The sequence below is a fragment of the Microtus ochrogaster genome, unplaced genomic scaffold, assembly GCF_000317375.1.
Source record: "Microtus ochrogaster isolate Prairie Vole_2 unplaced genomic scaffold, MicOch1.0 UNK23, whole genome shotgun sequence".
Classification (NCBI taxonomy): Eukaryota; Metazoa; Chordata; class Mammalia; order Rodentia; family Cricetidae; genus Microtus; species Microtus ochrogaster.
In genome coordinates this window covers 4476470-4490188 of record NW_004949121.1, presented here as the reverse complement: position 1 = coordinate 4490188, position 13719 = coordinate 4476470, and the positions used below count along the sequence as shown (strand labels likewise).

The 13719-nt window shown below is 37.2% G+C and overlaps 1 protein-coding gene across 6 annotated transcripts in view; it reads left to right on the top strand.

Annotated features, from left to right (window-relative positions):
- The window catches only part of Psd3 (pleckstrin and Sec7 domain containing 3), a 457750-nt gene that overhangs the window by 251308 nt on the left and 192723 nt on the right, over positions 1 to 13719 (top strand). For all 6 annotated transcript variants that reach the window (XM_026789576.1, XM_026789579.1, XM_026789577.1 and 3 more), the window contains 2 exons: positions 2087 to 2199; positions 4669 to 4727. In XM_026789576.1, the coding sequence (XP_026645377.1) occupies positions 2087 to 2199; positions 4669 to 4727 (172 nt within the window). The remainder of the gene's footprint in view (positions 1 to 2086; positions 2200 to 4668; positions 4728 to 13719) is intronic.

Sequence of the window (13719 nt, the reverse complement as noted above, 5' to 3'; positions counted from 1 at the left end):
AAAAATTTTAAAGAAAGCACAATAATACAAAGAATCCAGAATTTCTTTGAATTTTCCATTTTTACGTGGCTTATTTTTCTTTATTTCTTTTAATCTCTTAACTATCTGTACTCTGTCTCTTTAAAGACTTTACCTTTTTTTTTTAAACCATTAATTTTATTTCAACAGTACCTGGTATACACCTCCCCCAGAAGCCACTCTTTTGACTGTGCTGACTACTTCGTGTACCTGGCTTCAGGCAATATTTGGAGGGTTTTTTGTTTTGTTGTTTTTGTTTTGTTTTACTTATTAGGTATATTGGCCTCCAGATTTTTATATGTTTTAATTCATCACAGGACATAGCACTGCTTTCCTATCTACTCATCGATCAATGCTTGCTTGAATTCCATCCACAGTTTATCTATTGTGACTACTTCTGCAATAAACACAGGCGTACATGTCTCCTTGAGACCCTACTTTCAATTCTGTTGAATAAGAAGTTTGGAGTTTGACAGTTAAAAAGAATACTGACTATAAAATTAGAGGTCTTTGTCCCTTAAGTATTTACTTAAAATAACAAGTATAAAATCTTTTCAGATTATATTTTGTTATTAATTCTTCAATGGAATAAAATAGCTCAACCAATATAATCTACAGAATGTATCTGTGAAATATAATATTACTATCTGATAAGTTTTTGAAAATGAAGGCCCAGCAATACTCATTTTTCACATTTGAGCTACTAAACATAAAATCTAGTGAGCATTTAATCTTATGAACTACTTTTAAAACATGTGAACTTCAGTGAGTTCTGATCATCTTGTATAATCCCTTAATTTTGGAAGTCAGACAGCAGAAGCCTGGGCAGGGAAGTGAGGTTTGTTATACTAGAGTAGTTCCCGCTTTCCTGCTGCTTGGGCAGGGAAGTGAGGTTTGTTATACTAGAGTAGTTCCCGCTTTCCTGCTGCTTGTAGGCTGTTGTTATTTAATGAAAGCATCTAAGAGTTAGACCTTTGCTTTCTGCTGTTACATGTTTATTTCAAAAGTTGTAAAGAAATAGTGATCAATGTGGGTTAGGATGGATCATGAAGAACAAATCTCTAATAAGAGTAAAAATATTCTCATGAAAATCAAGCTTATTATATGTACTTTATGATAGTAAGAGTCTTAGAAAAATTTAAATGATTTTTATAAGTAGCATATTACTTGACATAAGGAACAACTTAAGATTATATTTTCCAGTTTCTTTTTCATGAATCTATGATGATGTGAAAACAGGAAAATAAATTAACCCAAATCTGCTGTGTGCAAAGCAGACAGGTGGAGGTTACATCACTATTGAACCCTGATGTGTGGGTTTTAACACATAGCTGGTATGATTGTACAAATGAGTCATAAATGTCTGTCTTTTTCTTTTTAATATAATTGATCTTTTAAAAAATACCATTTGACAATCACAATATAAATTGCCTGCCTTTTTCAGGCTTTCTTTGTGTATTGGCCTTCTGTTCTTCCTGTGACATTTTATAGAGGCTTACTTTTCTTCTTTCCTTCTTCCATCCTCCCTCCCTTTCCCTTCCTTCCTTCCTTCCTTCCTTCCTTCCTTCCTTCCTTCCTTCCTTCCTTCCTTCTTCCTTCGTTTTTCTTTCTGTGCATGTGGTACAGCCAGCATGGAAATTAGAAGACACTCAGTTTTAGCCTTCCATTTTGCTTTTGAGAAGGCCTCTCTTTTTGTTTCTGCTGCTACAAGGAGTTCTCTAGGTTAACTGGCCTATGAACTTCTGGACAGTTCTCATGTCCTCAACTAATTCTGCGATAATAGGTGCATGCTACCAAATCTCACTTTTCACATGAAATATGGATTCACATTCTCAGGCTTGTGTGGCAAGCTTTTACCTGTTGAACCATTTGTCTGGCCCACATTTTATAGAATTTAAATTTCCATTTGTTTATATCGAGTTCTATCTATTGAATATATTAGGAAGTAGGGAGAAAGGACTATAGGATGGTTTTGTATAATTATTCCCTTACATTTCTCTAAGTTAACTGTCAAATACAAAAGATGAAAACTGCTTAAACATTTCTCTTCTTTATTATTCTTTCTCAGGTATTTCTTTAAAGCATTTTCTCTTGTGGGAGAAACCCAGGAGCGTGAAAGAGTATTAATACATTTCTCCAATAGATATTTTTATTGTAATCCAGATACTATCACCTCACAAGGTAATCTTAATGAAAAGCTTGCAATTTTATGACTATGATTATTTTCCTTATTATAAGTTTTATATTTTTTGTAAAAATGTAAGAAGTTATATTTAATTTGCCTTCTCCTAATTATTTAAATCCAAACTGGAATCATTAGTTCCTTTTCTCATTCTTTCCCTTTCATTTTAGTTTTTTTTTTATGGCATCATCTTCTTAAGGAATATTTAATAACACATTTTGTTCTCTTAATTTATTCTTTTTAAAAATTCATAGTATGGTGGTATTCTTTATTTATATTGTCTTCATATGTTTAGCTTTGAATGCTGGGATTTTATGTGCAAAGTAGTTTGTGATACATTATTGGTTTTCTTACTTCTTCTTATATGTCCTATGTCAGTGGAGTTTCCCTGTCCTGACTGCCTGCTCCCAAATAACTGGCAGCCACTTTCCAAATAACTGACTCAGAGATTTAATATAAATTATAAATACTTGGCCAATAGCTCAGGCTTGTTACTAGCTAACTCTTACACTCTAACCCATATTTCTTATCTATTGTTTTTCCCGTGGATCATGGCATGCTACCTCATTTCTACATGGCCTGCTTCCTCAGTGGCTGGCATATCCTCCGAATCTGCCCTTCTTCTACCCATAATTCTCCTAGTTTGGTTGTCTCACCTGTAATTCTTGACTGGCTACTGGCCAGTCAGCTCTTTATTAACCAATGAGAGTAGTACATATTTACAGTATACAGAAGGATTATTCCACAGCAGTCATTATACTTCTTGAAATCAGTGTGTTTAGCTCAGATTTTCCTTTTGCATATTTATCTATCTCAATAGAGACTTTCCTGAATCTCATGTACTTTTATTTGATATTAATTAAAATCTTTAAAGCTGCCATTCACTTATGACTTTAGTGAACTATGAGTTTGTTTGTGGTACTGTTTTTACAGAGTAACATAATATTTAACTATTTAACTATTGTTAAATAGTATTAACTATACCCACAAGGAGATACCTTTTCCATTCAAAATACAGTAGCAATGCACAACTTCAAGTTTTAAGTCAAGTATATTCCCTTTTAAATGGGAAGTTTCTTACAAATTTATTAATTGTGGAATAAATTGATATGGACAAGGAATAGTTATTATCTGAGACTAGAGATTGATAGTAACCAAAGTCCTTCCTCACTCCAACCCTCCAGGCTGTAGCTAGTCAGCTCAGCATTTGATCATCAATATCACATATTTATGTGCAAACTGATACTTTGTGGACTGATTGTCAGTTCTGTCACTGGGTCAGCACCAACTAGAGAACCCAGGAGGTGGAGGAGCCTTGTTTCCATTACACCTGCAAGTCAAGGGGAAGCTAGCAGGCCTGGATAGAGCAGGGTATGTGGGAGTGCATGGACATGCTCTTGAGGAGGGTTGGGTGTTGGCTGCTGTCTTTCACAGTAACCCCAGGAACTGCTTCTGAGTGTGTGATAAGCAACTGGGACGGAATAAATATGCTGTGGGGCATGAGTGACTAGAGAGACCACCCACTCACCTGAAGCATGTGCTTTCAAAAACAGACTCACTTTCCTGTGCGTTTGGCATAAATTAACAAGGTTTTCACTTTCTCTAAAGCTATTATCCTCTGCTATACTTGGGTTAAGAATTAGGGGAGAGAAAAGCTAACTGATATTTGAAGGTAAGTGTTTAACTCTGCATATAAAGTAAGATGAAAGTGATAATCCCATTTAAGTTGGAAATGTTATTTCAGGCTTTGACCACATTTTTCTGAATATTTAATTTTTTAATCCTCCTAGATTATTTCGGTCTTTTACTTTTGGCTTTACCTAAACATCCTAGAAAGACAATACAATCTAAATGTGGTCTTTAAAGAATGCTGCAAAATATGTCTATTATTAACTATACATCTTGAGTATTAAATGATTCCTTTTCATATTGATACCATATGCTACAGAAATTTGAGAAAATACAAATAAAACAGAAATATGTGTCATGATTCAGAGATAGCTTTGTATTTTGATATATTATTTTAAATATATTTACATTTAGTAGAATTATACTGCACATATGTTTCTCATATGACTAATTATCAACTATCTTTTCACTTTAGCCTATATTTCTATACAACAATCCTAATGTCCTTAACATTACAAATTTTCGTTTCTGCAGAGTTATATTTGTCTCTCATTGTGAGCAATGTCTGACTTTGTATTCTTGTATTTATATAGATTCTTAGTTGTTTCCTTAGTGTAAAGCCACAGAAGAGTTGCTGTGTTAAATGACACTGCTTCATGGTTTTGCACGTGTAATACCAAATTGCCCTTCAGAGAGGAGGCACCAATTTACTTGTCATTAGAAGGGTTCAACTGTCTTTGGAAGTACTTGCAACTTATCCATTTTCTTACCCTCCAAACAAAGTTGTGTCTAGTGCAGCTGTGCATATGCGATGTTAACAGTAGTCCTTGTTTTTGCAGATGGAGTCCATTGCCTCACGTGTGCTATGATGCTGCTCAACACAGATCTGCATGGCCATGTAAGTGTAGGTTTGTGACATTGTCTCATAGGATCTGCAACGTTGCAAGCTTGTCTGTGCGGTTGTGTTCATACAGACTTTTCTCTGCCCCTCCTTGCCTTTTTCTCTAGAGCATTCCAGTAACATGTAGATAAATATAAATTTTCCAAGAAAGAAATATCCTTTTCATTCCACATGCTAGCACAGAGAGTAATTTTAAATACAAGATATTTTGTTGGTGCCTGGTATGGTTTCAGTGTATAAATTCCATATCACCTTCCTCCACCAGATGGCAGGCAAAGGCTACTTGTTTTAGATTTTGTTTTGTTGTCTTCTAGTTAGACTGGTTAGTGACTGATGTACAATGTTGGAAAAATAATAGAAGTTAGAACTGAAACTGCCATTTTTAAGTTTTAGTAGGTATAACAATTCAGTCTTTTCTGAATTCTTCAACTCACCCCTTTTGTTATCTAGCTAAAATATCAAAATAAAACCTAACACAAAACCAAACTATCTCATCTTCTGTTTGAAATCAAAGATGTACATCATAAATTTATGACCTGTAATAGAAATGAAATTTTATCATTTTAGTTATCCACTTCATATTTGGGAAATGAGAGTATTTTAAATAAATATAAACTAATCTCTATTATTTAGGACAAAATTCTAGGTTCATGTAACTTGAAGGAAAATTTCAAGTTTCTATGTAATTGAATATATTAGCCCTTGACTTTATATATTTTACTTAGCAATTTTATAAACTATTTGAAAATTACTATTTAGCAGCTGTTCCATTATCCCAAATATTCCATTATCTTGATACTATAGAGCTCCTTTCTAAAGAGTTAGTGTGGGGCTCTGTGGGACCTTTAAGTTGAACCTATTCAGCATAAAGAAGCCTCTTCACATTGGATGTTTTTGAAGTCCCATTAACCTAAAATAATAGTGTATTTATCATTTTTGATAAGAAATGTCTTATAATGGAAGAATGTGCAAATGTTTCATTCTTGTTGAAAATGTTAAGGTTCTCATATAATGTCTGTAAAAGTTGTTGGATTTGGGAAACATTTCCATTTGGATTGTTTTTTTTTAAAAAAGCTCATAATGCTTTAATAATACTTTGAAGTTATCTTAAATCTTACTGCTCATAATAATTGGAAATAAAGCAGCAAGAATGGATGTGACAACTGACTTTTATTCAGATAACCTGCTGTGGTTGAATGTAGATGCACCGTGGACCTCCTGGTACCCGGAAACACAGCTGCAAAATCACAAGGGCAGGGCCATCTGTCCTGATCCCAGCCTCGATCTCCTGAGGGGATCCTCATGCATTGGGCATGTGGCGCAATTGGAATTCCAGAAGTTGGGAAACTAAGGTGGGAGTATTGAGATTTTGAGGCTACCCAGAAATCCATAGAGGTGCACTGCTAAACAACAAAGAAGTGAGCAAACAAGCAAATCTGTATTTCCTTTGACACCAGGATGAAGAATACTCTAATGCTGCCTTTAGTTGTGCTGAACGTAGATAATTAGCAGTTGCCTAAAGTAGCATGTTATTGATATAAAAGGGGAAATTGTAATGACAGTAAATCTCTCTGGATCATCTGGATTGTATTTTTGGTGGTAGTTAGTTCTCGCCTTGGTTGAGTGTATAAAAGTATATACTGTATACTTAGGGTTGTCTAGTGCTTAGGTTTTGTGTAATAATCTTTGTTATACAACACATAAATCTGTGGGATGTATAGTTGCTATGATAAGCACTAACCATATGAAAATGTGTTTTTCTTATCTTTCCCTCTGGATTCATTTTAAAAATAAACTTTCCTTCTAGGTGGTAAGTGTTTGTCCATAATTCTGAATGTAGATTCTCTTGCATCATAATTGCCTGATATATTCCAGTCTCTCTGCGACTGGTTAGCATGACCATCCTGAGGCTGAGATCATTCAGAAGATGAGTGAATTCCTTCTAGTGTTTGCTTGTTCCCTTTGCCTTCTTTCCTACTGCATAGGCCATCTACTACCTGACCCCATGCTGGAATGACCTATCGTTATAAACTAATCCGCCATTCCCCTTCTCTGTATCATTGGCCATGACAGCAGCACTGCAGCATGACTTTCTAAGAAGTGCTAAGCCGGCTTGTCTTCATGATTTCTACGGGGAAGGAAGGGCTAACTTGGGGGATTAATTGATTTGGCTTATTTTTTTGTTTTGTTTTGTTCTGTGATTCTCCTTTATGTAATGATGCTCTGTAAAGGCTTTGGCATGGACCTTTTTATCCTGCTATTTTCACTAATAAGATGACGGAATGAACACTAACACAATAACCTCTACAAGGCAGCTCCACATGTTGTATTGTTTTTCTATCTTTGTCTGATTTATCCGCTCACTCACCAGATACCAGTGTTATGCCCAGATCAAGGAGACTGATCTCAAAACCAACAAGGAGGTGGAGTCCTGTATATAAAAGCAAAGAGCCTTTATTCTTATACAAGTTTGCAAACTTGGACTCTCCATGTGTCCAACGTATTGGACTGGTTGGTAACCCCTAGTTCAGTTGAGTTGGATTTTTATAGTAGCAAAGGTGAGGGTGAGGGTTTTCTAAGGTGAGGACCCCTGATTGTCTGACATTTGTCTAGGGGTGTCCTTGTAAATGTGTGCTGGCAGATGATCCTATCTACAATGGGTGGAACATTAGGAATTTTCTGTGGATGGTCTGTTCCTGGGTGGTCTCAGTTTGTGGTCTCTCTTGATTACCTCAGGTTTAACTACTGAGACTCAGACCTCCCTTGAGCTTATCATGGTAGGGACCTACATTTCCCTCTTCACAGGTACCAATGACAGGACCCAGTCACGGGTCCGGCTTGCCCATTGCTTTAAGGAGATAGTATTGGGACCTAAGAACCATTAGCTAACAGATTATGTTTTAGGACAGTGGTCATTCTCTGCTATCAGGCCCTGTAGCTCTGATCTTTTGAGTACAACCAAATTGAATTATAATCCTGAATGTCCTCTTTGGTACTGTGGTTCTGCATAAAGAACCAAAGTGTCTTTTTACTGTAGGACTATTTTAGTTAGTAAATCCATTAATTGACAACTCTGGGCCTACTTTTATGGTATATCAATGGGTACTATAGGTAGACAAGAGAGTTCCCCCTTGTCTCAGCACTTCAACCTGTTCTGGGCAGGAAGCATGGGATGATGTGTTCTTTCCTGTAACTACTTTGAGCTGACATTGGGGTGCTGTTGTCAGGGCCCAAGAAAGGCAAGCCAAAGATAAGGAAGGAATTGAGGCAATGGGACACTGATGAGAAGCATCTGGTTCGCAGACTCTGTTGAAGAGACAGGGAACACTCACATTGGCTGGACTGATCGACATCAGCTTTCAGCAAGTCCAAGGCTCGCAGTCATTTGGAGAAGGATGGAGTCAGCTACTGATGTTTAGATGTATCTGCCAGCCAAGTGAAACCAATTGAGAAGTTTATATTAGGAACAGAAGTTAAAATTTATGTACTTAAAGGAAAATAATGCATTTGAAGCTTTCAGGCCCATATTGAAATCCATATCATAGATAAAGGCAGATAATGGGTATCTGTATACAGCAGGGTAGACTCATACCTTTGAGTCCCAACAAATACTCCATATTTTGGTTAGAAGCATATATATTTTTTCTGCTGTCCAGAGATCCAAGTATGAATTGGACAGAGATGTCTTTGGCCTTATGAGAAACACATTTACGTTCATATTTAGATGACAACCAGACTAAATCTAAAATCTTGAGCTTGTGACCCAAACAGTAAGTAGTCATTGCTCTGTTAGCTTACTAGAACTATACCATAGAAGGGGAAAGAAATCAGAAATATTCTCCATATCTTAACCTGTATTTACATTTTAAATCATTTTAGACCCTCAAAGCTTATGAGCTTTTATATCCTCAGATCTTTATATATCTTAAAACATTTTTTTGTAATCGAGAGACCTAGTAGCTTTAGAAAAAGCAAGGCTTGATTTCTTGCTATATAAAATGAGCTAACAAGCTGGCTATAGCTTTGTGCAAGGGTCTGGATACCTGTTACTGCTAAACTGACAACATTATAGCTGGCTTAGCCATCAATACTATCAGAGAGGATAGATAAAGTTTACCTGAGTACAGACCAAGTAGTTTCCAAATCCATTAAAAATGACAGGGACCAGAGTCATATACAGTTAGCCATACCCAGGTCTCCACAGCATTGGAGACAAAAGTATTCAGAACAACAGTCTTAGAGTCTTAGCCAGGCCAATAAGGTGATTTTTTTTTTCCTGTGGGAGAGGGACATGGAAAAGACTGACCTTATTTTGTCTAGGCATAAGTGGTGCAGTCAATTCTCCAATGTCCTGCCATTTGTCCACAGTCTGGACCGGGTCCTGGCAGCTGGTGTTGCAATGGGGCATCTCACCCAGTGGTCAGCATTGCTGTAATCCAGGTGGAGACATCATGGTGTCCCATGATCTTTTTCGGGGACTGTGGGTCACTGCTAGGATCTCAGAGTCTCTGTTTAATATAACAAACTTTTTAATCATTATTTTAAGTGCCATATTCTGCAGATCTCTGAAGTATGAGGGCTGCCTAGGTTTATCTGATTAGACAAACTTTGTTTCTAGTTACTTGTCTTAAGTTTGACTTTGAAAACCTAAACAGGGGACTAAATAAGGCTTATCCCTGTAATTAATTATATCAATACTTTAAGGATGACTGACTAACTTGTATTTCCTAACAGTCTATAATAAGTTAGCAGCTTTCATAAAACCAAAACTTTACATTCTGTCAGGATTAGCCTTAAAAAAATAGTGATTTTCAATTGATTCTAATAAAGGGTCATTGCAAGGGTAAAAATAGAACCAGTTTGTGTCCAGCTGTTAATGCTGTCTCCTGTGAAAGCAAGGAAAAGGCCCAGAGGGTGAAATGGGGTCAGGAGGGAGCAGAGGAGCTAGCCTTGCCCTTGACCAGTTCTAATTCACTGAGGCCCCACCTTAGGGAGGGGCCACAAGTTCTTTTTGGCAGAGATAAGGAGGGAGGCTGGAGGACCTCTTTTAGGAAGTAACTACTTTCTCCTAGCAGCCTGAGGGAATGCCTGACCTTGGGAAAAGGACTTTGTGGGCTCTCCCTTAAGTATGAGCCTTAGAAAATAATTTTTCAATTGAAGTTCCTCTTAGTATCAATAATACAAAAATCTGTGACTCAGTTTATCCAAATAGCTTAAACCCAACAAAGTTAGCAAAGACAAGGAGGCTAAACATACATTTTTTAAGCCTGAATAGACCTTGAACAAGGAAATACATTTTAAAATCATCAGTTAATATTTTTAATGCTTTCACTTTTTAATATAGTTTCCCCTGTTGTGGTGATCCCCACTTTACAAAATTATTTTACAGTTGTAGTTTTGCATATGTTGTAAATCTCAATTCAAACATCTGACATACAGGTGGTCCTATGCTACTACTAAGGATTGAGACCCTTAGACTTGGATGCTGTTCCAAGCCCTCTATCAAACTGCCTAGGTCATTGTCTTCTGCATCACAAGCAGTGAACATCCAGTTTCTGGTTAGCATTTTGTGTTTATGGCTGTGACCCTAATTTTTAGCTTTTTATTTTAAGTCCAAACATTAACAATATATAAAACATTTGATAAGCACAAATGTCCCATAGTCTTCACGTTTTTTAAAAAAATTAAAAATCTCTTAAATGTCTTCTTGCAATATCAAAAATAGAGGTCCTCTTTGGCCTCACCATCGACGGCATATACATAGCCTGTCTTTTAGATCTCAGCCTGCTTTATTTCACTGTAGCTGGTGGTACTTGTGACTATCACCTGGCACTGGCATTTCTAAAACCATTTTAAGGTCCATTCTTGCAATTGCACATTCTTTGGGACTCTAGTCCTGCCATACATTTGTAAAGCTCAGCTGTTTCCTATGATCCCTTTATGTCTTTATAACCATTATCACCTGGGTGACTCTTAAATTAACAAACTTTAACTGGCAGAGCAAGGTACATTTTTGAGTATAAAAACATTGAGGTGCAGCTTTAATACTTTAAATCTGATATAATATATATATATAGTTTTAAACCTTGTTTTTAGAATGGTACATGAGTCATACAAAATCTATCCCAATCCAAAATATCTTGGAGATCTGTTGTTCCGAACCTTCTAGTTAGGCCCACTCCACATGGTCACCTTTAATCAAGATGTGGTGACATCATGTGGCATCCATTATTATTTTTTTTCCAGGAAAATGGCAACCCAAAATCTCAAATAGAATCATGCCTTATGCTTTCTTTAAAATTACTCATGCATAAATTTTAAGTTATCAATTCCCAGTGTTACTAATTAACTTTTTTTTTTTTTTTTTTGGTTTTTTGAGACAGGGTTTCTCTGTAGCTTTGGTGCCTGTCCTGGAACTAGCTCTGTAGACCAGGCTGGCCTCGAACTCCCAGAGATCTGCCTGCCTCTGCCTCCTGAGTGCTGGGATTAAAGGCGTGCGCCACCATCGCCTGGCTTACTAATTAACTTTTAATTAGTTTTATTTTTATTTTAACAGATTTTTTACCATATCTAACAAAATAAACTTAAATCTGAAGCTAAAGAATGTTCACATAAACCAAGTCCAATTTTTTTGACTCTTCTGCTTTGTTTTCTTCTCCTTATCATTGTGCCAGGGGCTCAGACTGACAGAGTGACAGGAGAAACTTTTAAATAAGCCTGGGTCTAGTGAAGGAAAGAGTCATAACCCAACTCTAGAGCCAGCTCTTCAATAAAGAACAGCACAAAACAGTTTTAGCATTGTCTACATCAAAAAGTCACCTGAATTTCTGCTAACCCACATCCAGTAACCAGAGCTCAGGTGGGTGGCAGAGGCAGCAAAAATATCCAAACCATTTCTGTCTCAGCTCCATGCTTGCAAGAAAACCTACAGAGACAAACTTTTCAATAAAACAAACACATTCAGTATTTGCAGGTATGAGAATCCACAGCAAACTTCACATCCTTTTCTGACCTTCTATAACTTTTTAAAAACCTTTAATCCATTTTTCTCTCTCTATTTTTTCAATCTCCTGCTTCCTCCCTTACTTTTCAGACAACATACCAAAATCTTTCTCGCTTCTCAGACAACATAAAAACTCTTACCAAAAACTTTTTTTTATGATTTCCCTCAGTAGTATATAATATATTGTATGGCTACAATATTTTAAACATGAACAAAAACATTCATATACTATAACATACATAACTTTAAATTCGTATCACATAAAATCCTGTGCTAGTGTGAAACATCTGAGACAAACCGTAGTTTCTTTTCCATACCATAACCAATAGTAACTTGTGACCAGCCCCTCTAAATGATGACAGATATTTAAAACCCATTGGATCTGAATGACCAAAGCTGCTCTGGTAGAGGGAAGTCTGGCTATAGTGTCACAATGTGGTCACTGCCACTGCACTTAACACCTATAGCCAATGCCCTTGACCCACAGAGTCAAACCTTGGTCAGGTTTGGCCAGAAGTCGAGGCACACAGCTCCCAGGGCAAGCGAAGGGAACCCATCCTCCAGAATGGGAGGGGGCAGGGAGGCATGCAGCATGGGGGAAAAAGAGTGTTAATTTTTCCAGCCATAGCAATTAACCCCAAATTCTCTGTTCAGTGTTTGAAATCTTATTGGGGCACATCCACACCCTACAACTGTGGCAGGCAGGCAGCCTAACAAAATTGTAACAACAAGGCTGTATAGCCCAGCCACCCAGCCATACACTCGTGCTGCCCCGCAGCTTTGTGCGTGTACAGCAAACCTGCCAGTGTTGCCCCCGCACTACAGGCCAAGGCTGACTCCTTTCCATGAAATGTTTAAGGTGGATAGAGGTTGTTTGTCTCATTCCTTTAGGAAAATATACCCCTATGCTTAGGGTCCTATCTCTAAATCCTGTAAGTGATCAATATCAAAGTCAAAGAAGTTGTGATTTGAGCCTGTCCCATTACATCAGTCTCTTAAGTCAGAAAGAGGATGCACAAAAGACGAAAATAAAACAACACACAAAACAATACAGAGTCTTCCTGGTGCGTGGAAGCAAAACCTGAACCGAAAATAGCCTCTAGCTGTTTTGCATGAGCATCCTCCACGTCCATCTACAGAAACCAGAGAGATCCACTCTCATACAGAAGGGTCCTGGGGACATCTCCATAGGTACTCCTCCTGTGATCTTTCCACACTTCTGTCTCACAGATTCTGGGTCCATTCACAGAAGGATATCCAAACAAAGAGACGCAAAACAAACCAACTAGGAGACCAAGTCCTGTATGTAAAAGCAAAGAGCCTTTATTCTTACACAAACTTGCAAACTTGGTCCCTCTGTGTGTCCATCATATTGGACTGGTTGGAGAGCCCCGAACTCAGTTGGAGTTGAGTTTTTATAGTATCAAAGGTGAGGGTGAGGGATTTCTAAGGTTCAGGACCCCTGATTATCTGACATTTGTCTAGATTGTCCTGGTGAGTGTGCTGGCAGAGGATCCTATCTACAATGGTTAGAACATTAGGACTTTACTTTGGATGGTCTGTTCCTGGGTGGTGCCTGGGTAGTCTCAGGGTAAACTACTGAGACTCAGGCCTCTATTGACCTTATCATGTCTGGGTCCTACACCAGTAGTGTCCCTGTACTGTTTCAAGGTCTTACCACTTGGGCATGCAGGTGTTTAACCAGTCAAAGCTCCTATCTCGTTGATGACTAGGCTGGTTACCATTGCTCAGATTTAGCTGAAGGCATATTGAGCCTGAGAAGTTGTTGTAGAAAAATATGAAGGCTTTGAAAATTAAATTTGAAAATTTAATTAAAATTAAATATGCCAGTGAGAAAAATGAAGTATATACTGGCTCTTTCCAGATAAATTCATTGTCACCCTTTACTACCTACTTTAAAATATAGCAAAATGGTTCATTGTTATCTTAATCCCAGCATCTTATTTTTTTTTTTTTTTTTTTTTT